The 26,020-nt window shown below is 39.5% G+C and overlaps 1 protein-coding gene across 1 annotated transcript in view; it reads right to left on the bottom strand.

The window, feature by feature from the left end:
* Iqcm (IQ motif containing M) overlaps positions 1-26,020 on the bottom strand; it is a gene marked incomplete in the record, with an annotated part of 154,786 nt that overhangs the window by 37,835 nt on the left and 90,931 nt on the right. The window contains 3 exon segments of the mRNA NM_001014271.2: positions 6,621-6,782; positions 17,758-17,892; positions 23,508-23,652. Coding sequence (NP_001014293.2) covers positions 6,621-6,782; positions 17,758-17,892; positions 23,508-23,652 — 442 coding nt within the window.

The following is a 26,020-nucleotide window of genomic DNA, read 5'->3' as shown; positions in this document are numbered from 1 at the left end:
AAAAGTTGAGCGGTGAAGTAGTGAGAGGCAAACCAGTCATCCTCTGCGGCTCATACGACCTTTATCTCGCAAACCTGATAAAGCTTGGCTTTCCTTTTTGAGTAATGCCACTCGTTTAGTTTGATTTGATGAGGGTAGGATATTATCATTAATATCCAAGGTTTAAAAAAAAGCAAAAAAGGGGTTGGGGATTTAGCTCAGTGGTAGAGCGCTTGCCTAGCAAGCTCAGGGCACTGGGTTCAGTCCCCAGCTCCGAAAAAAAAAAAAAAAGCAAAAAGGCAGGGGGGGGATTAACACAGAATATATTTATTTACCTAACTGAGGAAAATAATTACTCTTAAGAATTTTTAAAAGCTTGAGCACACATGGACAGTTTAGCTGGGGGCAGCAGAGTTTGCTTCCAAAGGGCTCGCAGCTGTGCTATCTGGGAGGACACCAAGGACTAAGGGGGTTAACAACTGAGTGCAAACACACACTTTTCTCATCAGCAATTGTACCTAAGGTGAAAAGATATTCATACCTCACTATGGAGAGTAAATCAGAAAGTAGAAAACGTAACAGTGGAGCCTATGGGAGCATACGCTTGATAGAGAACATAAATTAGTGGATGCACAAACAGCATGTTAAGGCTGACGTAGTCTAAAACGCATTTTTTAGTGACTATATTATTCACCTCCAGTCAAGTAGGTATTATATAGGATGACATTCAGCTAACCATATATTTAAATGCTTCTTAATTTTAATAGGTCGTTTTTATACTTAATCAGAAATAAATGACTTATATTTATACAATTTGTCCTTTAAAATCATTTTTTTAATTTTACAATAATACTTTAGATGACTTCAAAGAATGTTCTCAAAATTCATCTTAGTTTTGGCAAGAATAATAAATGTATATATTTTGGGAGACTGACTGAAACCAGGACAAGAGTCAGGATACCAAAATTAAAAGATAAAAGAAAATGCAGAAATTATATTGTCACATAGAAACTTTACAGAATTATAAAATCAAGGATAGAAATCCAAATAAGTGTTGAGATGTGCATTTAGAATCATCTACATGGTTCAAAATTATAAAGGAAATTGGTAGAACCTAAAATTACTTTAAATCAGAACTGTATTAATAATCTTATTCCAAACTCAATCACATGTAAAACATGAAAAATATGCAAAGCATTCAGAGTGAAAAACCTAAAACACACTGAGGAGTGGGAGTGGGGGTTTCTGAGGGTTACTTGAAATGACATATTTTACAAGAGTTTTAATGATCTATACGAAGCTCTAATTTATGGATACTTAAAGAGTATAAGAAAAAGAGAGATTCGGTACTTATGGAGTTAAATAGAAAACTCTGAGGAAAGATCACTAAACACCAAACTTGACTGTCAAGAGATGACTGTGTTTAAAAATGGAATAAATTCCTATGTTTAATAAATGTCAAATTTTTACCCAAGATGCAATCCACAGACCACAGGAAGCTCAAGAAGAAGGATGACCAAAATGCAAATGCTCCCACTCCTTCTTAAAAGGGGAAAAAATATCCATAGGAGGGTATATGGAAGCAAAGTTTAGAGCAGCGACTCAAGGAATGGCCATTCAGAGCCTGCCCCACATGTGGCCCATATATATACAGCCACCAAAACTAGATAAGATTGATGAACCTAAGAAGTGCATGCTGACAGGAACCGGATATAGATCTCTCTGAGAGACACATCCAGAGCATGTCCAATACAGAGGTCAATGCTAGCAGCAAACCACCGAACTGAGAAAAGGACCCCCTTGGGGGGAATTAGAGGGAGGATTGAAAGAGTTGAATGGGCTTGCAACCCCATAAGAACAACAATGCCAACCAACCAGAGCTCCCAGGGACTAAACCACTACTGAAAGACTATACATGGACTGACCCAGGGCTCCAACTGCATATGTAGCAGAGAATAGCCTTGTTGGGGCACCAGTGGAAGAGGAAGCCCTTGGTCCTGCCAAGGTTGAACCCCTAGTGCAGGGGAATATGGGGGGGTAGTAAGGGAGCTGTATGGGGGAATACCCGTATGGGGGAGGGGAAGGGGAGGGAATGGGGGCTTATGGACAGGAAACCGGGAAGGGGATTAAGATTTGAAATGTATGTAAGGAAATATATCTAATAAAAAATTTAAAGTAAATAAATAAATGTCAGTTTTTGCCTAAAGACACCAAAACAAGGTGAATATTATAAAAAGATCCTTTTAAAATTTTGTTTTGGGGTATATTTTATTATCACTTAGAGAACTTTAATCCACGTATACAATGTATTTTGACCCATAACCACACTGCATTTCCCCTTCCTACCCCTTCACTTTTCCCCAATACATACTTCTTAAATGGGTCACAAAAGAGTGGCAGGCTCAAGAAAGAGGGATTCAGTGCTGATCGTATAATCTAAATAACCTGTATGTTATAACAGTATGTAGAATTCATTGTGTGAAATACTGTAAATGAATCCATGCAAGTAGTCCTTACGATCTATGCTCATTCCCCATGGCCTGAACTAATTAGAAAGAAACCTTATAATCACACAATAAAGTGATTTTATTTTCATGGTCATTGCTTTGAGACACTTTAAAGCAACTCCCATGAAAACTTTATGAATTATAGGGCTGCGATGTTCTTTAATATAATTATACCTCCCAGATTGAAAGCTAACCGAGGACACACACAAATGTAATTTAGGACAAGAAGTTTTGCCTGCCTGATTGAGAGAGAGCAGGAGCTGAAGCAAGGGTAAGGGCGAGCTCTGCCAGAGGGTCAGGTAACTGAAGAACAGAAGGCTTATATAGAAAAATAACCAGATGATATTTAAAAACTAGCTTCCCCAAAGAGCACTTCTAAATATGTCTAGTAAGATATGTATCCTTTAAAAACTGAACTCTTTTTCTACATAGTAGAAAAAGATTATAAATTACCATTAGAAGAAATTATTTGTGCAAATTAAGCAAATCGTGATTATGACAAATATATTCAGCAGTCGTTACATTTAACCACTCTTACATTATGAATTATGGTGTTAAAAATATAGGTGGAAAGGTGTCTCTTCAGGGAAGGCATAGGCCTGACTAATCTGTTTGCCACCCGAGGCTTTTATACAGCTCTCAGATCTCTGTTAACTGTTCCTCGGTCGTGTTATGGCACATCAGTGAATCTACAGAGTGAAATCAATAAACACAAGTGCTTACACTGTAGAGTATTAATATGGGAGCACAACATAGATTCCCAATTCTAGCTCCTCTCAAACATTTATAGTTAAAGAGCTCCTCAGATTCAGGAAACATTTCTGAAATAAACTGATCTTTTTTAAGGGAAATGATTCAAATCCTCTTGTTGGTTAATTTAAGAACAACTGTAATTCAAGATGATGCAAGGCTCTGGACATTTCCCCAAAATGGCAGAGGGAAAAATCAGCCTAGAAACCTAATAAAAGAGCCCTCGGCATAGGGCAAAGCTGCTGTCAGGTTTCCTTTGTGTTTACTATGACAGGATATCAGTCAAGCTGGCTCTACAGAGTAAAAACCAATCTTTAGCCTAAAACCGATCAAGTTCTAGTAACCGTAGGTGGAAGAACACAAAGACAAAATAAATAGGAACCATAGTATTGATTAATTTACAGAGACATATCCCTTCAAACTAAATGCTTTCCATCATTTTAAAAATGTTTCTTTTCTTCTTTTTCCTCTAGAATATCACTAAACAGAGCACATTAATATGAGTTTCTATACACCAGTCTGATGAAATTCTAATGAGATGTGACTTACTCATTTAGCCGTTCTGGAGACTGAAATAATGGCTCACACACAGAGTGAGTGCTCTACCACTGAGCCACAACCTCCAGGGCAACACTCGACTGAGTATTCAACATTTATGTGCAAGCCTTAATACTTGCAGGCATAGCAATTTCCAAAATAAAAGTTTAATATTTTCAAATATATCTCCATACTTCCTTTTATAATTTTACTGAGGGGTAGACATTAGACAATAATTGCACGCAATTTACAGTCTTCAATGGGACGGATTTTTGACATTTTACCCGTGAAAAATTATACAGTCTGATACCAACCACTCCTATCGCCCTTACCCACTTCATCTTTAATTCCAAAATCTTATCTGCTTTCCTAAGAGGTCTCAGTCTCCTTCCGTGGCCTACTCTATATTTACTCAAATTGAGAACCATCAGACCGATGAGGTCCCTTTCATCTGGCTTTCTTCACTCAGCAGAATCATGTCACTTCCCATATTCTCATGTACAACACTAGCTTTAAGAGTTTTGTTTTCTTTTCTGTTTCTAAGTATGTACATCTACATAACACAACATATTCCTTCTGTCCACCTGTAGTTGGTCATTTGAGTCCTTCCTGTTAAATAGGTAAATGAATACCAGTGTCTGTTTGTGCTGAAGAGGGCAGGGTGGGGTTAACATTTTTAGAGAGTGGCAAGTTTTTTAGTTTTTTTTGTGTGTGTGTGTGTGTGAAGACTGTGTGTGCAGTTCAATTTTGCATGAGCAGAATTTTGCTGGGTTTCATGTTCTTGCAGTCCTTGCTAACACTTGGGATGACCTAACTTCTAATATTAGTGAGTTAGGACCGGGCATTCAGTACACACTGCAGACTGCTGTAAAAATCCCCTACTGACTAAGAACTGATGTGTGCCTCCATTTTTTAAAATGTGTCCACAGCACAGTTTTCTAAGTTAAGTGTATAATTTTGGGGGATTTGACTCATCTGGAGTTGTATGACTCCCATACATGTGCTTAACAAATACACTGATCCAAGTGCAAAGCTGTCCCATGACCCTGAGAGGTCCCTTGTGCAGCATCTTCGCACTTGAACTCAGTCACAATTACTCAGCTCCACAAGTCACAGACCTGCTTTGGTTGCGCTGCTTCTCCTTTTCCCAGCTGTCACTTCGACGGCGCCATACAATGTCTTGCACCTGAACCTGGCTTTCTCATTTATCAGGACATATCGGAGTTTTTCCATATCATTATTCCTCTTAGCAACAGTTTGTTCCTATGTATTCCTATCTTTTTCCGGGTACCATTAGTTATTACATATAATGTTGCTTTCCATCCACCAATTAAAGGCCACTTATGTGTTTCCAGACTCTACAAATTATGAATGATGCTGATACATACATCCATACATATAAGGTTTTATATAAAAATCATTTTATATAATCTATGTAAAAGCAACTAAAGAAAAAAGCCATTAGTTTGAAACAGAACAAGGGCACTGCATGGATTTGGAAGGAGGAAGATGAAATGATGTAATTATAATATCAAAACACAAAGATGCTACTTCTTAATTTCATTTTTTAAGTTATATGTAAAAATTTATTTCTCTTATCTTCAGCAATCGCCTAGAGAAGTTGCCTGAATTTAGTGACTGAACATAGCAACAGTATAAGAAAGTTTGAAAGTATTTCTAAGGTAATTCAACTCTCTTGAAATTTCCTCCTCAGTGTACGCTCCATGCCTTTGCCACATATCACTCTGGTAGACCTAATATCAAAGACGTGTTATCGTTCTCAATAGATAAGTAGCATTGGTTCACTACCGTTCTAATGTTGATATCCTTTGTAACTAATGGCACCAAATAGATTTCATTCACATGTTTGCCAATGATATACTTTATTTGGCTTGGACCAAAATGTGAGCTTAATTCATAAAACGATCTTTTCAGTAAATGCTGGTAGAAAATTTGGAGATAAAGTGCAATTTAAAAGTTTAATTTATACTTTGAGCTACATACAAAGTTTACTCAAAACCAATTCTACTAATATATAAGCCCTTAAGCTGAAATTTTTATAAAGAACACCTTTATGACAAGTCCAGACGGTATATCCTAAAAATGACAGAAAAGGTGTAAGTCGTAAAGAAATGCAATGGTCCCTTGGACCTCACCAAATAAAATCTCTTCAAAAGACTCTATTTAAGAGATGAAACATGAATTTAAAACATGTATGCAATGCAGGATTTCTGCCTGAGAATACCTACAGAGCTTACAGCTTGACAATATTCCAAACAATACAAAAGTGTCCAAGATCCTGGAACAGACATCACCACAGAAACATTAAAATTGCGAATACAAAGACTCCAAATGGTTAGTTACTTTGAAAATGTGAATTAGAAGTATAAAAGAATATAGTAAATAAATGTTTGTTGGACTTGCTAAACATACAAACACTGATCTCAGTAACTGGTAAAAGCTGTAGAAAAGAACAATTTTTATCTCCTACTGATGAGAGCCGTGCAATAGCAAGATCCTCACTGAAGCTCTATGACCAAGAGAAAGGTATGTCTATGACTGTGCATAGCACTGCATGTGGATGTATACAGAGGATACACATGACTCATTCAAAGTCAAAACCTCCCAATTCTCCACCATTCAGCAATAGTTTACCACAGTGTGGTTCCACTACACTAGTAAGGGCACAAAAGGCACAAAATACCCCCTTTTAAAACAGTAGACACAATGCCTAGGAAGTAAAGAGGACATTGCAGCATGCATGTGCATCATCTAGGTGGTGGTGAGAGCCCTAGAGCAGGACATAGTATTTCCTCCTTTTCATCAGAAATAAAACAAGCATCTTACCTATGTACTTATAGCCTTCTTCCCCATCCACCAAGGGTCTCAGCCACGTGGACCGCAGTCTTGTGCCAGCGTTCACTCTGGCACCTTGAGGAGGATAGAGTGTAAATAATAGTTCAATAGCACTGGACTTTCTGATTACTTCAGAATATTTTCCTTCACTATCTGTAAGAGAGAGAGAGAGAGAGAGAGAGAGAGAGAGAGAGAGAGAGAGAGGATTGTTTTAATTTTCACACGTTTTATATGTCTTACATATTTATTCTAAAAGATAAAAACTAAACACTACTTAACAATTTTAGTGTTAAGATATAATCAAAACATGGACTGACCTATGTCAGAACTACTTTAACTAAAATCATATCCTTTATATAGTCCTGACAAAAATTTACAGAGATTTGTCAATATTGGGCTCAGATCCTATCGTCTACAGCAGTGATTGCCAAAGCTACATAAAAATTAAGATACATAATGAACAACGTTACATTATAAATTCTACAACACAACTGAATACTTTAAATTGCCATTAAGGAGCAAAATCAGACTATTCTGGCAAAATGTTGAATTAATACAAAGTTTTACAAGCTGGTAATAAAGAAAGAATTAACATCCCTGGTCTAACATTTTAACATAAAAACCAGAAAACAGAAAACAGATATACCAAGATTCTTTTTCTTCGAACACTTGTAATTAACAAAGAATTGTCCAAGATCTTTAAGGTAGTATCACATAAGATTTTTATAGCTCATCTCTAAGGCAACTGGATAGAACTTGAAAATATCCTGAGTGAGGTAACCCAGTCACAAAAGATCACATACAGTGTGCATTCACTGATAGGCGGATATTAGCCCAACAGCTCGAAATAGCCAAGAGACAATTCATAAACCAGATCAATCTCAAGAAGAAGGAAAACCAAAGTGTGGATACTTCAGACCTTTTTAGAAGGGGAAACAAAAATACTCACAGGAGGAAATATGGAGACAGCGTGTGGAGCAGAGATTCAAAGGCCATTCAGCGACTGCCCCACTTGGGGATGAATCCCATATACAGCCACCAAACCCCAGCAATATTGATGATGTCAGTAAGCGTGTGCTGACTGATATAGCTATCTGATATAGATTAGATGTCAGTAAGTGTGTGCTGACTGATAGAGCCTGATATAGCTGTCTGCTGAGAGGCTCTGCCAGAGCCTTACAAATAGCGAGGAGGATGCTGCCAGTCAACCATTGAACTGAAGGCAGGGTCCAATGGAGGAGTTAGAGAAGTGACCGAAGTAGCTGAAGGGGTTTGCAACCCCATTAGAACACCACAATATCAACCAACCAGGCTGCCCAGAGCTCCCAGGGACTAAACCACCCTTCCAAGAGAACATAGAAATGGATCTATGGCTCTATCTGCCTATGTACAGAGCATGGCCTTGCTGGGCCTCAATGGGAGGAGAAGCCCTTGGTCCTGTCAAGGCCTGATGCTGCAGTGTAAAGGAACATCAGGGCATGTGGGTGGGAAGGAGTGGGTGGGAGGGTGAGGGAGCAACAGGGGTGGGGTGGGATAGTGGGTTTCTAAAGGGGAAACCAGGAAATGGGATAACATTTAAGATGTAAATAAAAAATACAATTAAAAAAAAAGAGGAGGCTTTGAAGGTAGGGCAGGGTAAATCAAACATAGGAGGGTTAGGAAAGAGGTGGGGATGATAAAATTAGAATGTTTTAATGATGAAAATAGTGACTGTTCTGGCACAGCATTAGTTAGGTTTTCATTAAAGAAGAAATATTGAAGAAAACCTCCATGGAATGCCTTCTTATGTTTGATTCTTTCCTTTCCTCTTATTTTTCTTTATTTTGTTAAAACTCTCTTTGGGGGGAGTTGGCAAATAAGCCAAGGCAGTTCTACATAATTAGAATAGAGATCTGTTGCTAGGCAGATCTGTTAGTCCACCACCTCAGAGCTCCAGCACCAGCCCTCACTGTCTTCCCTGTCAGGCTAGGGCCTGACTTTTAACATTCACCTCAGAGGTCAATGGAGGAACCTCAGGAATGCAGAGCTGTAGTTCTGGGATGTGTCTCAACACGTGCCTGAGTATGTAGACATCAGGCAAGCAGGACCGTTTCCTTAGCATCCTCCTCTAACACCCCCGCACACAGGCTCTTCTCAAACCCTAGAAAGTGGCTTTACATAGATCCACAGGCCTGGCACCTCAGTACTGTCCACCATTCCCTGAGCTGGAACTGAATGGTCTCTAAGGACATGTCAGGCTAGGGTGAGCAATCTTCTCTATTGTTTGTGGCCTGCTTGGCATCCTGCCTCACTCCCTGTATCTGCTCTACTCAGTTCTTTAGTTATTAGCCCCCACTAGATGACGGATACTGTATTGATAATCCAGTTCCTCTCTAGGGTTAATAATTCATCGTGTTAGTTTTTTTTTTTCTTACACAAATTCCTGGACAATTTTTTGTCTTCCGACTAAACCGTAACTCAAATAGTCTTTACAATATTAAACAGTTTATCCCCAGGTGATGGCGTAATCCTCCTAAAGATACTGGATTAAACATGTAAAATATTTATAGCATCATATCTATCTATTAAGTAGTAGATGTATACATTCATAGATTTCATTTAGTGTTTTTCTGATAATAACGAAAACATATTTTATCGTTGTTTTTTGCTTTGTATGTGTGTGTATAACTTTTGTGTGTAAAAGTATGCATGTGAACAATGTGTGTGTGTGTGTGTGTGTGTGTGTGTGCGTGTGTGTGTGTGTGTGCGCGCGCATGTGTGTGCATGTAGGCTAGAAGTCAACCTTGGCAGTTGTTAATAAAGAGCTGTCCACCTATTTTGGGTGACAATGTCTCTTACTGGCCTGAAGATCTTCAAGTAGTCGAATGCCCAGGGGCCCCAGGGATCTGATCGTCCCCACCTCCACAGTACTGGGTCACCAGTGTGCACCAGGACACTGAGATTTAGATGCTATTTCATCGTGTTAGCTGCGACAGACAGTTACACTTCTTTTTTTTTTTAAGTATAAAGTTCAGAACTATGCCCTCCTAACAAATCAGATTTAAAACTTAAAGTATCATCCTATGTGTATTCATACACATAGCCAAATGATTCTCTATTACTCTTTTTCATCCACCAACAGGAAGAAAACAAGAGAAAACAAAAAAAAAAAAACAAAACAACAACAAACAAGAATGCACCCGGAGAAAGCAGAGGGGAAAACTTCTTCAAGAAGTCAAGCAAGGAACTCTCCTGCAGTGGATGCATTTCCAAGTATGAATGGGGCTAAGTGTGGAAAGTGACAGCACAGAAAATGGATTGAATCACAACCCCTGAAGGGCTCCTCGGTGCACAGAGAAGGACGCAGAATGGACTGCAGCTACTCCTGGAAACCATAAAAAGAAAAAGAAAGTAGGAATGAATCCAAATAATTTCTGCTGCCTAATAGAAAGGGACCAACTTGGACAGAAGTCTTTTTTTTTTAAGCTCTTCTGCGTTTTACTTCATTCTGATTCCTTCCATTTAAAGCTGCGTCCAAATCCAGCTCTCTTTTATAATCCCAGGACTTGGTCAGAGGCGGGGGGCATTAGCACAGACTGGAAGTCAGTTGGCCTACAGAACTCTACAGGGTGGGTTCGAAGTTAGCCTGGAAACCTAGAGAACCAGGTCTACATACTACTATAAAATAATAATATGTAGTAACCTTGATAAGATTATTCTTACTGTACTTCATGAATCACTTCATAAAGGGAAATGCTCCAACGTTAGGCCAACAAAGACCCTACACTAAAATCTAAGCAATGGTGAGCATGAGACTGCCACTTTCCATGTAGAAATTTACAGTATAAAACATATATATATACACCAAATTCTGATCTTAAGATCACAGCTTCAGGACAAAGGCAATAAGGTATGAAGATTTCTTCTATTTGGTAATATCATGTGCACATTAAGATGCCCATCCACGTGTATGGCCATGGTTGATCCTGGAGGATCTTAACATGATGCCGTGGTGTGATATGAACTGTGGGGCTCGCAGCTCCTGACTTCCTCTACATGCCATTCACTTCCTGCCACGGTACAGTGAGGTCAAAGCGCCTGATGCTGCACTTGCTTGCCTTCGTTTGAAATAAGTTAATGTCGTCAATGTTGGACACGCCACTTTCACCTAGTGCGTTTTAATGTTCGTCAGTAAATCCGAAGAAGAAGCTGACATCACTTTATCGATGTGAAAGATGATACAGGCCTCAGACAAGGTAAGGTGAAGGAAAAGCGTCCCCGAGCTTGAAGGGATTAAATGTTCTTAAACTCAAATTTTCAAGCTGAAATGTAAGGTCTCAATGACCAAGGGAAGGAAATATTAGAAATTGCTTAAACAGTTCCTACTGGAATATGACTGATTTACATCCAAAATTTTATTTGGATTAAACATTTGGAAGCATTTATTTTTTATTGGACAGATGATGATAAATTGAATAAACACTTCAAAACAGTAAAATTCCCCCTGTAGAGAAAAGCAAACACCATCACTGTGCCCAGGAAATGACCAGGCAGATGGTGGTGGTGTTGCTTTTATCCAGAAGTTTCAGTAATATGGTGCCCTTTCCACTTCCCCGGCAGACCTATCTGGTTTCCTACTCAGATGTACTGGCTGCCTAGAGAATTCTAAGTCATTGTGCCCTCCTATTTATCAAACATCGGTGTTTGTTTTCAATCTAGTTAACTAGCCCTCAACAATTAACTCATGCCTTAGCTTCCCTGTACCTTTCTCTGATCTCCAGATTGAAGCCATGATTAACACCTGTGACACCTTCACACTCAGCACATTCATGAAGAAAACTTTTGATACTGCATTTGTCCAGTTACAGGTGAGCGTCCCTAGAGTGCTGGACAGTAGTTTCTAGAATGTATTTATAAATAACAGTTTCATCGAAAATCAATAGGGGGCACTGCTAAAATGGTAAATCGTTCGCTGCACAAGCATGAGGGACCTGAGTTCAGATCCCAGCTTCCACATAAAGCCAGATACAGCCACACACGTATCAGTCGCCACAGCTCAGGGAAGATACAGATAGGCAGATCCCGGGCCCTTGCTAGCCAACTTGTCTAGCTGACATGGTGACTTCTATGTTTAATGAAAAAGTCTCAAAATATAAGGTACAGACTGATAGAGGATGAGACCTAACTACAACTTCTGGATCCTATATATGTACACAGGCACATGCATGCACACGCACGCACGCACATGCACACCATACATAAATACTGAATGCTAGAAAACTGGATCTTGATACACATAGACCCAACAGGACTTAGGGTTACAGCCATCAGCAGACAGGGTAACATTTAATTATTCCCCAGTGATCTAGTGTTACATGACATAAACATCTCAAATCGCTCTAAATAAGCTTGTGTCAGAACAGGTCAGGTGGCTCAGCTCACTGCTGACACGAGCATGGTGGTCAAAGGGATATTCCGACTGCTTGTTATTGGAAGAAGTAACATTTTCCTAACTGTAGCCACATATCTAAATCATCTTTGCCCCTTGGTTTCTGACCTTCAGATTTGGGCTTAATGTTCTCTTCATTTGCCTACCTCCATTCTTCTAAGCATTCTCTTTTGCAAGAAAAGTATAACTACTGAAGTTTCTGGCAAGAATATGAATCCCTGAGCAGATACTAAAATGCTCAAATACAAATGATCTTTTCCTAACCAGCTATCGCTTTAAGCCAAATTGATGGCTTTGAAATGATGCAAACTGACATGGACACTAGGAGAAAAAAAACAACCGTGTAAGAAATACACAGAAAAGCTCGGTCTGAGCTGGCATCAATGAGAGATCTGCCATGAATGGAATAGGAAACCCTTGGAAATGAAAAACTACAGAATGTCCTTCAAAGCTGTGTGAGAAATCAAATGACTCAAAGGAAGTCCTCCAGACCACTGGGGAACATCAAGCCTGGGGCTGACATACAACCTGACGACTGAACATTAGCTCCACCCCTCACACAGAACTGTGGGCAGAGGATATAAACGTGGTGAACTCAAAGTATCTGAGTGAATATTCAATCATTGGGTGAGCACTGTACAGAGTAGCTTTTTGAAACGTCACTCAAGCAGCAACAATAACAACAGCATCAATAACAACAATAAAGAACTAAACAATACCATGGACTGGAGAGACAGTTAATTGATTAAGAATGCTTGCTGCTTTTTCAGAGGACCAGAGTTCTGTTCCCAGCACCCATGTCAGTACACAGTTAGCCATACCGCCAGATACAGGGCATCCAATATCCTCCTTTGACCTCTTTTATGTACACACACACACACACACACAATCTTTAAATAATGATTACAGGAATGAACAGCCAATGAGCATAGGGTTCCCTTTATTCCATTTCCACCAATCAAGTGTAAATGAATAAATAAAGTCTTGGAACTGAGCAGACTCCATACCTCTGAGAACACTGTACCTAAAATATCCAGGATTCAATATTAGCAGGAACATAACATGAGAAATGCAGGAAAATAGGAACAGATTCCTCATGCTCTAGGAAGCAGGCTGCCAGTAATCATGGATTTAGGGGTTAGGTTTAGTGCAGTCTTGAAAGGAACTAAGATAAACATTCACATTGTTACCATAAACCATAAAGAATTCTAAGAAAATATGGTAGCAATCAAAAAACAATAACCACGATAAATAGAGGAAAAACATTATAGAGATGAGGAACACAATAAACACAAACATAGATCAGAAAATGGGACTTAGCCACAACTTTAAGAAGACAGACTAAAATGACTTTAAAATAAGCAGTGAGTGAAACACAAAGACACAGCTTCCAAACCTTAAACAATTGGCAGAGTCTGCCTGGATGGGTAAATTGATTAGAGTTAATAAACTATGTAAAGACTATGTCTCTCAAAGCAACACTAAATGGACTTATATATGTATATATAACATAACATAAAATATTATATGTAGTGTGAGTGTGCATGTGTGCATGAATGCACATGTGTTGATATCGTGGAAAATGATGTATACTATTTATCAGAGAAACACCAAATGATATGCATGATTTCAACAAATTCCTCTACAGAAGGAAAAGAAATGTCTACTGAGAATAGGAAAAAAATGTTTGCTCTTAACTCATTACTAGGGAAATGCAAATCAAGGCATAAAGATGTCCATAGTACATCATAGCAAAAAAGGACAAAGCAACTTAAACAGCCACTAAACCAATGGCCAGGTAAACAAGACATAGTAGAGTCACACACCAGAATGTTGTTAGTAGAACAGGACAAAGTGGAGAACATGCTAACGCGTAAATGAACATCAAACATTGTTAAGAAGTGAGCCACACTTATTCTAGGGTTACTTACTAATAAGTTTTGCCTCAACTTAAACTTTAGTTCTTCTATATTATTTCACCATCAGTATTTGCTAGTCTCATATCTTTTATAGTTTTATTGGTTTGTCTGCTTTTTATCTCATATATTACATCGTGACTGTGCTTTCCTTTCTCTCCACTCCTTCCAGTCCCTTCCCCAAACGTTTGCTCTACTCCTGGATCCACTCCTCTTCCTTTCCCTTCAGAAAAGAACAGGCCTCCCAGGAATATCAACCAAACAAGGCATAACAAGTTACAATAAAACTAGGCATGTATCCTCATATCAAAGCTGGACAAGGAAACCCGATAGGAGGAAAAGGGTCCCAAAAGCAGGCAATTGAGTCAGAGATAGCCTCCACTCCCACTGGTAGGAGTCCCACAAGAAGGCCAACCTGCACAAGCATAGCATATATTCACAAGGCCAAGCTCAGATTCATACAGACTCCCTCATTGTCAGTCTCTGTGAGCTCCTGGACCCTGATGAAAATGTAATTCTAGGTATAGCAACAGCAGTCCAAAGTATAGCACGAAGTCCAAAGAGGAAGAAAATTGGATAAATTTACCAAGGGAAAAAGAGGAAGAGGCATTTAAGAAGAAAATACATGTAGCCCAAGTACAGTTCTTTCTCCCAGAAGAAATTTTTCAAACTGAAACCCTGTCCTCAGTTACAATTCCAATGTTACCATAGTAGTGAGAATAAGGAATAACAATGAGTTAAAAATACCTAAAGATCCCCCGTTGAAGGAATCAGAGAAAGGACTGGAAGAGCTTGAAGGGGCTCGAGACCCCATATGTACAACAATGCCAAGCAACCAGAGCTTCCAGGGACTAAGCCACTACCTAAAGACTATACATGGACTGACCCTGGACTCTGACCTCATAGGTAGCAATGAATATCCTAGTAAGAGCACCAGTGGAAGGGGAAGCCCTGGGTCCTGCTAAGACTGAACCCCCAGTGAACTAGACTATGGGGGGAGGGCGGCAATGGGGGGAGGATGGGGAGGGGAACACCCATAGAGAAGGGGAGGGGGATGTTGGCCCGGAAACTGGGAAAGGGAATAACCTTTAAAATGTAAATAAGAAATACTCAAGTTAATAAAGATAAAAAAAATACCTAAAGATGCAAAGCCTTCCAGGAATCTGACCTACTTGATATTGCATGCTAGAAGTTAATCAGCTGAACTGACTAAATGTGAACTAGATTAAATGCTCTATGTGTAGCTTGTATCTATCAAGCTGCCACCCACAAGCAGAGTCGGTGTGGATAAAGATGGCTGACTGACAATCTGCAATCAGATTCTCTTGAAAATGATGTGTGTCAAAATGACCAGTACTTCTCCAAGATTTTTGTTTTCTTCCCATTGTTAACTTCATTTTCAGTAACTATCGTGGGCAACAAAGGAGTCTTTAATGGGACAGGGCAATATCATTAAACATACAATAAACTGAAAATATTATGGTTGTTTTCTAGAGGATAAAATCTGTCCACCTTGTAAGAATCATTTCCAGACAGGCATGAAGACCTGACCTAGGGTCACATAAAAAGTGAGGTGTGCACCCACAATGCCAGCACAGAGAGGGCAAGAGAAGACAAGGACAGGAAATTCCTTTTCAGCCAACCTAACCAAATGACTGTGAACTTCAAGTTTAGTAAGAAATGATAGATTCAGTGTTTGCAGAATGCTATTGTGCGCTATTTAAAGATAATCTTTGTGTTATTCAGATGCTGATTTCTCTCGCTCAGATCCGGTTTCAATCCTGACGGAGCATTGCAAATGCCTATGTCAAGAATCTCCTTTCTCAAGTTTGTGTAAACAAGGCTTACCACTTATTCTTAGCCTTGTCAATAAAAGCTGATCAGCCAATGACTGGCCAGAAGAGAGAACCGTGTAAGACTTTGGCCAGCCAAGGAATGCGGAAAGAAAGAAGAGTAAACTGGACTCAGCCACAATGAGGGTGAGAGGAAACATCATAGGAAAATACACCTGAAGGCCAGAGGACCAGACCAATACAACAACGCAAGGATCTCAGGGATTTTGGCTGGGAGGTAGCCAGATTAGCTTGGAGGATTAAAATAGATTAATGACTCCCCAAGAATTGTGTAGTAAAGATTGATTAAATAAAGCTTGGGGTCTTTATTGGGTAACTCGCTAGGATAAAGAAAAACAGGCACTGTATTAATTTTCTCCTTACATTTATATTAATATTACTGTTACACTCCAGAGAATAGAGAGTCATAAAGCAGGACACTTCTCTGGCCTCTGAATACATCTCCACAAACACATGCATACACACCCTGAAATGCACATAAATAAAAACAAGAAAGTTCCCTAACCTTAGGAATTGAAAGAAAAAGGTTTTTAATTAGTTTTTTAGAATATAATAATTAATAAGAATTATTAATTAGAATGACAGTTTATAGAAAACCTGTCTTATTGGAAAAGTCATTGAAGCTAGTCTGTAAATGTAAAATGCAAAGTATACCCACAATACAGCAGCATAATTTAAACACAAGTTTAATGAGCGGAAGAGAATTAACAATTCTGTATGGCTTACTCAAACCTTGTTAAGTGAGAATTCTTCACCATCCCCTCCCACATGTACGCAGATGTATGCATAAGGGAACTATACACAACCACTAATATCCCGGCTAGCAGTTTTGGCCATCGATGTGTGGCATAACATCCCACATCATACTCCTCAAATATATTTGTTCATTAGGCTTCAATAAGCATAAGGAAGAAAACGGGCTGAAATGTTTTTAATTATTCATTAAGAGTTCTCATACCTGGGACAATATTCCCTCTTACTGGTTTGAGAAGAGAAAAAATGTCTATTACATAAATTATTATTATTAAATATTAGACATTTTTATCATTTTATCTGTTTACGGTCTGGGGCAAAATGATTTTCCTTTTCTGGAATTGCTGGGGATTTTACCCATGACCTTGTGTATGCTAGGCAAGTTCTGTACTTCTCATCCATGCACCCAGCAAAAACTTATTTTCCAATTGGAAAGATGCTTTACCTTACTATATTTATGCCTTTTAAGCTGACTTTGCTTATCGGCATCAAATTTAACTAACCAGGAGAAAGATTTTAGCAGCAATTTTTAAAATTCCGTGGGTTAAATATATTAGTATAGCTTTGCTATTAATGAAATGGCCCCTCATGGGCTTGCTGTTGAAGGCTTTGGTTCTGACACTGATGATGCTACTCTAGGAAGTTCTGGAGAATTCAGAAATACATCACTAAGGCACAGCCTTGTGTACTGCAGCCTGTTGTGGAACTCTGTCTCCCTTCTCTCACTCCCTTTTTACTACGCGTTTCAATCCTCTGAAACCAAGAGTCAAAATTGAAATTGCTTTTCCCAAGTATCCGTTGTATTGATTGAAAAAGTAATTACCATACTTAGCTGGATGTAACTTATTATTATTATTGTAACTTATATCAAAATGTTTATTTTTAAAGTTAAAGCTGAAATCATCTTCTTTATGCTCTTCAGTCAAAATACAACTTCAACTTCTTTCAACCAGCCTTTTCTCAGATAGATTAAGTTTGGATACAAACAAATTTGAGGAAAAGGTGTAGTCGACGTTAAGGCAAAACATAAAAGTTATGTGCGCATGAAGTCATACTTATTTAATAAAACGCAATGTGCAATGAATATACATTACTAAACAATAAATCAGAGAGGAAGAGGAGGAGAAGCACGGAGAGAAGAGGGAAGGCGGGACAAGGATGAGGGCAGCAGTACTCACATCTGTGGAACAGGTCCCAGAGCTCATCGATCTGCTTCTGTGTGGGGAAATGACCACAGTCGTTGAAGTACTTCAGCAGCTCACTTCTTTCTAATCCTTGCCAGTCTTCTCTCTTGGCAAACATGGTTTCATAGACTAAAAACCAAAAGGGAAAATAATAGAGTTTCTTTTACAAATAGTGTGCTGTGGACAAGTCACTTACAAAGTTCTTCTGTACTGGAAGTTAACTGAAGTCAGCCAGGTTGATCTTTGCACCTGGGGAAGAGCCTCTGGCATTCTAGAAACCAGTGTTAAGTCTTCTGGCTAACAGGCAGGACGCAGGGTCTCTCTTCCTCACCCATTCCCACACCATGAATTTCCTCAGGCTAACATTCAGTCAGGCTTCCCATGAAAGCACAGGACACAGGTGGGGGCTCTACCTGCTTCATGGCAAATGATCACAGAACTTACACATATCAACACACAAACTATTAGCTGTAATGGGGGATGTTTTATTTTTATTAAGATGTGCTCGTTGTACACATTAATGGGGCTCAGTGTGATAATCCAAGGCATATACACAGCACTGAGGGATCTAATCCTGTCCCTCTGTATCTCTTCTCATCTACTAACAGTTGCTATTTGATTTCTATGTCGATGTTTGCAACATTCATATTTAGGAGAAGACTGTGGTTATCTGTCTTTCTATGTGTTGCTCATTTCTCTTAATACAATATCCACTCGGATTGCTGAAAATGAAAACATTAAGCTTTTCTTTATGGCTGAAATTGCAGTCAGGATATATAACCTGTTTTCTTTATCCGTGCATCGGCTGCTAGACACCTGGGCCAACTCCATGTCGTGCCTATGACTAATGTGACAATAGCCACAAGTAAGGGACAGAGCGAATCTCTTTGGGGTGCCGCTTTGGCTTCCTCAGATACACAGTGAGAGTGGCTTAGCTGGATCATATGCGATTTCTTTGTCTTTTCCTTCTTCCTTTTTTCAAAACCAATTATTTTGTGACTGGCGCCTGAACCGAGAGCACCATGCATACAAGGCAAGAACTCCACCACTGCTGTATCTATCACCACCACAACTCTTTTTAACCTTATTCTGCACCAGGGGATCACTAAGTTGCCTAGGCTAGCCTGGAACTTACAAACTCCTTGCTTTAACCATGATAGGTCTGTAATGCCACATCGGCCGATTTTGAATTTTTATTTTATTCGTTTATCTTTTGAATCTCCATATTGTCTGTTCCCTTTCGTCCACATTGTCAGTACCAATGACAAGAACCCCAGGTTTCTGATTCACGATGACTCCTGTCAGAAGTTACCATGTCTCCTGTAAACCTCTCACTTCTTCACTACTCCCAGTCCACACTCTAATCCCTGGGATTTCCATTAGACTTTCTGATTCAAAAATAGAGTTGGGAACAATGTTCACATTTTGTTCAGTGATCTCACAGCAAAAGGGGAAAAAAAATTCAACAAATTCCTACTGGAATATGAATGGCTACGCCAGATCTTCAAAGCCATTGGAAACACATACAAATTAATATTTGATATAGTTATGTGCTTTTCTCTCTCCTCAAATCTATGAACTAAAGCTGCTGCATTTGGAGCCTCTTCTCATCGGATTTAGCATGGAACTTGAGGCTTTCCTTCTGTGTCCGGGCTTTCTGATTCAGAAGTGCCAGCATCTGCATTTCATTGCCTCAAAGCTTCTCCTAGCACCGGGCATCAATCTGTTGCCTTCTGGCCAATAACCCAAAAGTCTCAGACCCCTGCAGAGTGGCCCTCAACCCCTGCTGAAGTGCAAGAGATTGGGGGCAACTGATACATGAAAATCTAGTTTTTGAGAAACTTGCCTTCAAGAGTTCCCATGACAGTGTTTTGTTTTGTTTGTTTGTTTGTTTTTTTAACTTTCATCCTGTCCCTACTGCATTTTTCTATGCCATTTAAGAGTACTTTATGGGATTTACTTCCCAATACGTTAGCCGTACTTAAATCCATGTCTCAGGGTTTGTTTCTCTAAAAGACTAAAATTAAGACACAAAGAATTTCTATGAAGATTCATGAACTTTTGTTAATTTCTCCTTCGCTCATCTTTAGAATCCTTTCATATCTTTAATATCTTACTTCTGTGACTGTGCCCTGCCTAGGGTACAATACAAGCCTTCTGCAGCTCACTAGCAGAATTAATGAACTAAGCTAGTTAGCCAGTTTTAGTAAAAACAAAACTGAAATTGTGACTATTAGTACAGTTAGAAATTATTGAAATATTTTTAAAGGTACACAGGTATTTTCCAAATATAAAAAAATTAGCAATAATTGCATAGGAAAAGAAGAGAATTCTATGAAAAAATGACATAAATACCTTGCAAATTATGTAAGCTCTAGGTCTAACGTAAGTGAAAGCTATTCATAATTCTTTAGCCATGCAGATTCTATGGACAGAGCACCGTCTGTCTAATCAAATGCCTCTATTCTGTCTTTGTCTCATGCCAGCCTAACCACACCGATAGGTATTCATAAACTGCACTGTGGTTCTCTGTAATCTTCTAGTGCCTTCTGAACTTGACTAGGAATCAAGCCAAGAGACACATGTAAGTTACCCACAGACTTTTAAGACTTTTACTCAATAACCTTATCAGCTAGATACCATCAGAATCCAGTCTGAAAAAAACAGATATACATGGGGTATGTGTGTGTCCATCTGTGTGAGTTTCCAAACTAAAAAAATAAAATAATAATAATGAAAATTTTAAATCTGTAATTACAAGTTAAGAGTAAGAAATCATGGAGATAGGGTTAAAACTAAAACAAACAAGTTACGTTAGAACTAATTTTAAAAAGCATAGTGACAGAATTTTGGAGTGTGACAATCATACCGGGTTTTAAAGAAATGGGACCATGTCAAAAATAAAAATGCATGTGACTGGGAATTCTGTGGCTGAGTACTAAAACAGACGTTTTCATGGTACCTCCAGAAATGGCCAAAGAAGTACTATCAGTAATCTGAATAAAGAATAGAAGAGTCATGTGGTGTAAATGAGTGGTTGGGAACAACACACAAGAGTTTCCCATAAAGCAATATGTCTTGACCCGCATCAGAGCACATCTGCCATTGAATAAGAGTCATTCATTCATTCTTCTTGAAGACCAAGCATGCTGGAGAGAGGAAGTTTAACAATGTGGATGCATTGTAGCTCTTGTGGATGCCAACTTGAATGTTCTCAGCTTGGTTAGTGTGTGTGTGTGTGTGTGTGTGTGAGAGAGAGAGAGAGAGACAGAGAGACAGAGAGAGACAGAGACAGACAGAGACAGACAGAGAGACAGACACAGAGACACAGAGACACAGAGACACAGAGAGGATATTCCTGAACTGACAGATACTACTGTGCCTCAGTTGTAAGACCCCAAAGAACCAACAGAACTTAAAAGCTTTCCAACCTCTCTAAAGAAGATAATGTCCCCCAGGATGTTGTCAGAAAGCCCTTAAACAAAGAAGGTAAGAAGCCCGGGACCAAAACAGCCAAGATGAAGTGTCTTCTTCCTCCATGCGCCCCCCAACAGAAGCACTGACATAGTTCTCTGAAGAAGTACCGTACTAAAGAAAACACTATAGTGTTGCACAATATGCTAAATTTTGGCCAAGAGAATGAAGGGAGCCAAAGGAAAAATGCCAGGAACGGATTGTCAAGAGGCGTAGGCTGCCCTCAGAGTACTTCTACTTCGAAGTCTGAGTCCAGTAAAACATAAGTCTTGAAGTGTAACAGATAATCAGCCCTTCAAAATACAATCAAATAAAATGGGGGGGGGCACAAGTTAGTTGCTACAATAACCAAAAGTCCTATCACACATTTTGATAAATATTAGAAACTCTGTATTACAAAGCTTAGCAGAATATGAAACGACTATTCATAGAAGACTACTGAGGTATCCTCTGATTTTATACTAGTGCGTGGAGCACTCATGACCAACAGTCTTAAACCTCTGAGTACACGTGGGTGGGACCCATATTCCTCTCCTTCCCTCAAGTTTGCAAACTAAGTCCCAGCAGTTTCCAAAATGAAAACATTTCTCACTGCCTCTGCCTCTGTCTTCTCCATGATTTCTTTCTTTCTCATTCATAGCTTTCCCTCTGTCTGACTCTTTGCTGTATTATCTGTTTGAGAGATGCCTTGAGAATTCTACAAATGCCTTATCTAACTTTCTGAAAATCAGGCTGTGGGACTAGATCCCCTGAACTGGGTTCTCAAGATCTATGTATGTATCATGGACCTCTGAATTGTCTCTCTGGGTCTCTTTCTTTATTTGGCTTCTTCTTCTTTCTTTAATGTCTAACGACAGAAATGGAACAAGTATGACTTATTTTAAAAAATACATTTTTGCATACAAACTGAATGCAAATAGCCTTTTGAAAATAGTTTTTGCTATTCTAATATACTAGCCACGTATTAAATAGTAATGCTCATTGAAAGACATAAGCCCCATCTTCATGATGCATTCATGAATATGAAGTCCCAAATAAAGAATGAACATACTACAACTAGCTGAAACTACCAAAAGGTAGCACATTGATCTCATAAAATCATAAAATTATTCCAATTAAGTATAACTTACTTGCGTCATTCATTTTAATTCTTAAGAAGATTGGTCTAGTAATACACAGTACCTAAATAACACTCAACTGATGAACTATAAATAGAAAGACAATGATAAAAAAAGTGTGTCCTTATATTTATGAGCAGAACCCTAACAATTTGAAGTAATACATGGTTTATTCTGCCCAGTATGCTTTAACATTTACCAATATTACAATTTAATATTCATTTCAGGAGTGGCGAACCCCTCCCACAATGGGCAAAGAGTCATCCATTGTAACTCTCAAGGCCTCCAATCCTTCCACAGTCACTTCAAGTTTCTGACTTGTGGCTCAAGCTAAGCCATTCATTTAAAATCTCTTGGAAATCCGATTTAAAAATAAATGTGTCTCAGTATGAATACGTCACTTGGTAAAGTATTTGCCTAGCGTGCAGGAAACTCTGGGCTCTCCAACACAGCATTAAGAAAGACATGATGATACCAACCTGTAGTCCCAGCACTTGGGAGGCAGAGGGGGAAGGAGCTTGAGTTCATTGTCATTCTTAGCTACATCAAGAGTTCAAAGTCAGCCTGGGCAGATGAGAGCCCTATTGCAATATATGAATAGGTAGAAAATAGGTAGGTAGGTAGGTAGGTAGGTAGGTAGGTAGGTAGGTAGGTAGGTAAATGGGTAGGCAGGTAGGTGGATTGGTGGGTAGGTAGGTGAGTAGGTGGGTGAGTGGGTGAGTGGGTGAGTGGGTGGTTGCATGGATGGATGGATGGATGGATGGATGGACAGACAGACAGTCTCTATAACAATGTTGTCTGTTTCTCTTCTTCAGGAAACAGTAGATTCTTTTTATTTTCTGATCCATAGGTCTCTGGAGCAACTTATTGCTTATCCCCTCTGTGGAATCTGATTTCTTCATCTGTGTTTCCAACCCCTTCCCTTTAAATTTCCTGCTACACTTTGTGTAGCCAAATGAGGAGTCTGTTGTTTATAACAAAAAAAAAATTCTAATGAATTCATCTAAGTACTCAGCGAGCCACTTTATGATGCAAATGGAAATATAAAAAACACAATCTCCCTTCCATTGCTAGGAGTAGATAGAGGTCTTTTCAATAAGTAAAAATGGGTTCTAAACCTAGCAGCAAGCCAGAAGGGACTGCAATACTTACATTTTTTTCTGTCCATCCATTCTTCTAGCTCTCCAAAGTATATAATCTGTCTTGTTCTCCAAAGACCAAGACGGTGTCTAACACGGTGGATTAAGCTCCGATACATTTTTATAACTGCTTTCAAATTCGGCCCATGATACAAAGCCTAGGAAGAGTAAAAACATACCATTATATATATATTATATATATATATTATATCATATATTTCTGTTATTTATAACCAGAGTAAACAACTTAGGTAAAAGCCAGTCTTAAAAATCTGCACAGAAATATGCACCCCGCTGTGTATTGCCCTCGGAGCACAAACAGCCACTCCCATCACCAGACTGGACAGTTTCTTTGTTATTTTGACACAAGCTAGATTCATTTAAGAGGAAACCCCAATTGAGAAAATGCAACCATTACATTGGCCGTAGAGCACTGGGACATTTTCTTTTTAAAAAAAATTGATTATTTTACATTTGAAATATTATCCCCCTTCCCTGTTTCCCCTCCTGAAAACCCCCTAACCAATGCCCCTCCCCTGTGCTTCTACGAGGGTGCTTCCTGACTCACCCACCTGCTTCAGCATTACCAATCAAGCATTCCCCTACACTGGGGCATCGAGCCTCCATCGAGCCATCGGATCAAAGGCCCCCACTCCCATTAATACAAGATAAGGCACTCCTCTGCTACATATGCAGCTGGAATCATGGGTCCCTCTATGTGTACTCTTTGGTTGGTGGTTTAGTCCCTGGGAGCTCTGGAAGGTCTAGTTGGTTGATATTGTTGTTCTTCCTATGGGGTTTCAATCCCCTCTAGCTCCTTCTGTCCTCCTAATTCCTTCATTGGGGTCCCAGTGCTCAGTCTGATGGCTGGCTGTGAGCATCTGCCTCTGTATTGGTCATGCTCTGGCAGAGCCTCTCAGGGGACAGCTATATCAGGCTCCTGTCAGCATGTACCTCTTAGCATCAGCAATAGTGTCTGGGTTTGGTGTCAGTGGATGGAATGGATCCCTAGGTGGGGCAGTCTCTGGATGCCCTTTCCTTCATTCTCTGCTCTACTCTTTGTCCCTGCATTTCCTTTAGAAAGGAGCAATTCTACATTAATATTTCTGCTAGTGGGATTGCAAACTGGTACAACCACTCTGGACACCAATCTGGCAGTTCCTCAGAAAATGAGACATAGCACTACCTAGGTACACAGTTATACCTCTCCTGGGCATACACCCAAAAGATACTCCAACATATAACAAGGACGCATGCTCTACTATGTTCAAAGCAGCCTTATTTATAATAGCAAAAAGCTGGAAACTACTTAGCCATTAAAAACAATGACTTCATGAAACTTGCAGGCAAATGGATGCAACTTGAAAATATCATCCTGAGTGAGGGAACCCAGTCACAAAAGATCACACATGGTGTGCACTCACCAATAAATGAACATTAGGGGAAAAGCTCAGAATGCCTACAATATAACTCACAGACCATAGAAAGCTCAAGAAAAAAAAGAAGACCAAGGAGTAGATGCTTCAGTCCTCCTTAGAAAGGGGAACAAAATAATCATGGGCAGTAGAGGGAGGGAGGGATCTGGGAGGGAAAGAGGACAGAGAGAGAAAAGGGAGGCAGGATCAGGTATGGGAGGAGATAGGAGAGATGTACAGAGGGTCCGGAAATTGAATGGAGGTTTATAGTATTGGGGAATGGGGAACTGGGCATAACCGCTAGAAAGTCCCAGATGCCAGGAAAGCGAGAGGCTTCCAGGACCCAGTGAGGATGACATTAGCCAAGACCCAACAAAGGGAAGAGAGAGCATGTAGAGTCTACATCCAGAGGTTAGGCACAGCCCCTGGTTGAGGGATGGGGCCAACCACCCATCTCAAAAATATTAACCCAGAACTGTACCTGGGACATTTTCTTAATTAACTATTTATGCAGGACAGCCCAGCCTACTAGGAGTACAACCACCTCTGGTCAAGTAATCCTGAGTCTTATGACCAAACAAGCTGAACAAGCCATCGAGGCAAAGGCTGTATGCATTACTCCAGGGCTTCTGCTTCAGTTCCTGACAAATCCCTTCCCTGCCTTCCTTCCTGATAGACCGAGACCATGCTATGCAAACAAAACGATATAAGCAACGCAAGTTGCCTTTGATCCTGGTATTATATCAAATCGAATAAAAACAAACTAGGACACCTTTCCTGCTGTAACAGACTGTAGCCTTGTGAACTGCGAGCCAAAGTAGACCGTTCCGCTTTACATCGCTTTTTGTCACGTATTCGGCAATACTGAAAAAAGTAACTAATACAGAATATATGAGAAAATGCTAATTAAATTCTCTAACGCTATGATACAAAAGTTAACATAAATTATTGATTAAAATATTCCAATTCATATTAACATAATGGACAAGTCTATGCTAGCTCCCTGGATGCTTCAGTCTGTCTTTTGTTTGATTCTATCATGTCACTGGTCACTGGCATGATGACACTGAGAGGGATGTGGTTTCTCTATTAGCAAGAGCAGCCCCTTCCC

Source organism: Rattus norvegicus, chromosome 19 (assembly GCF_021556685.1).
Source record: "Rattus norvegicus strain SHRSP/BbbUtx chromosome 19, alternate assembly SHRSP_T2T, whole genome shotgun sequence".
Taxonomy (NCBI): Eukaryota; Metazoa; Chordata; class Mammalia; order Rodentia; family Muridae; genus Rattus; species Rattus norvegicus.
This window is presented reverse-complemented; position numbering and strand designations above follow the sequence as displayed.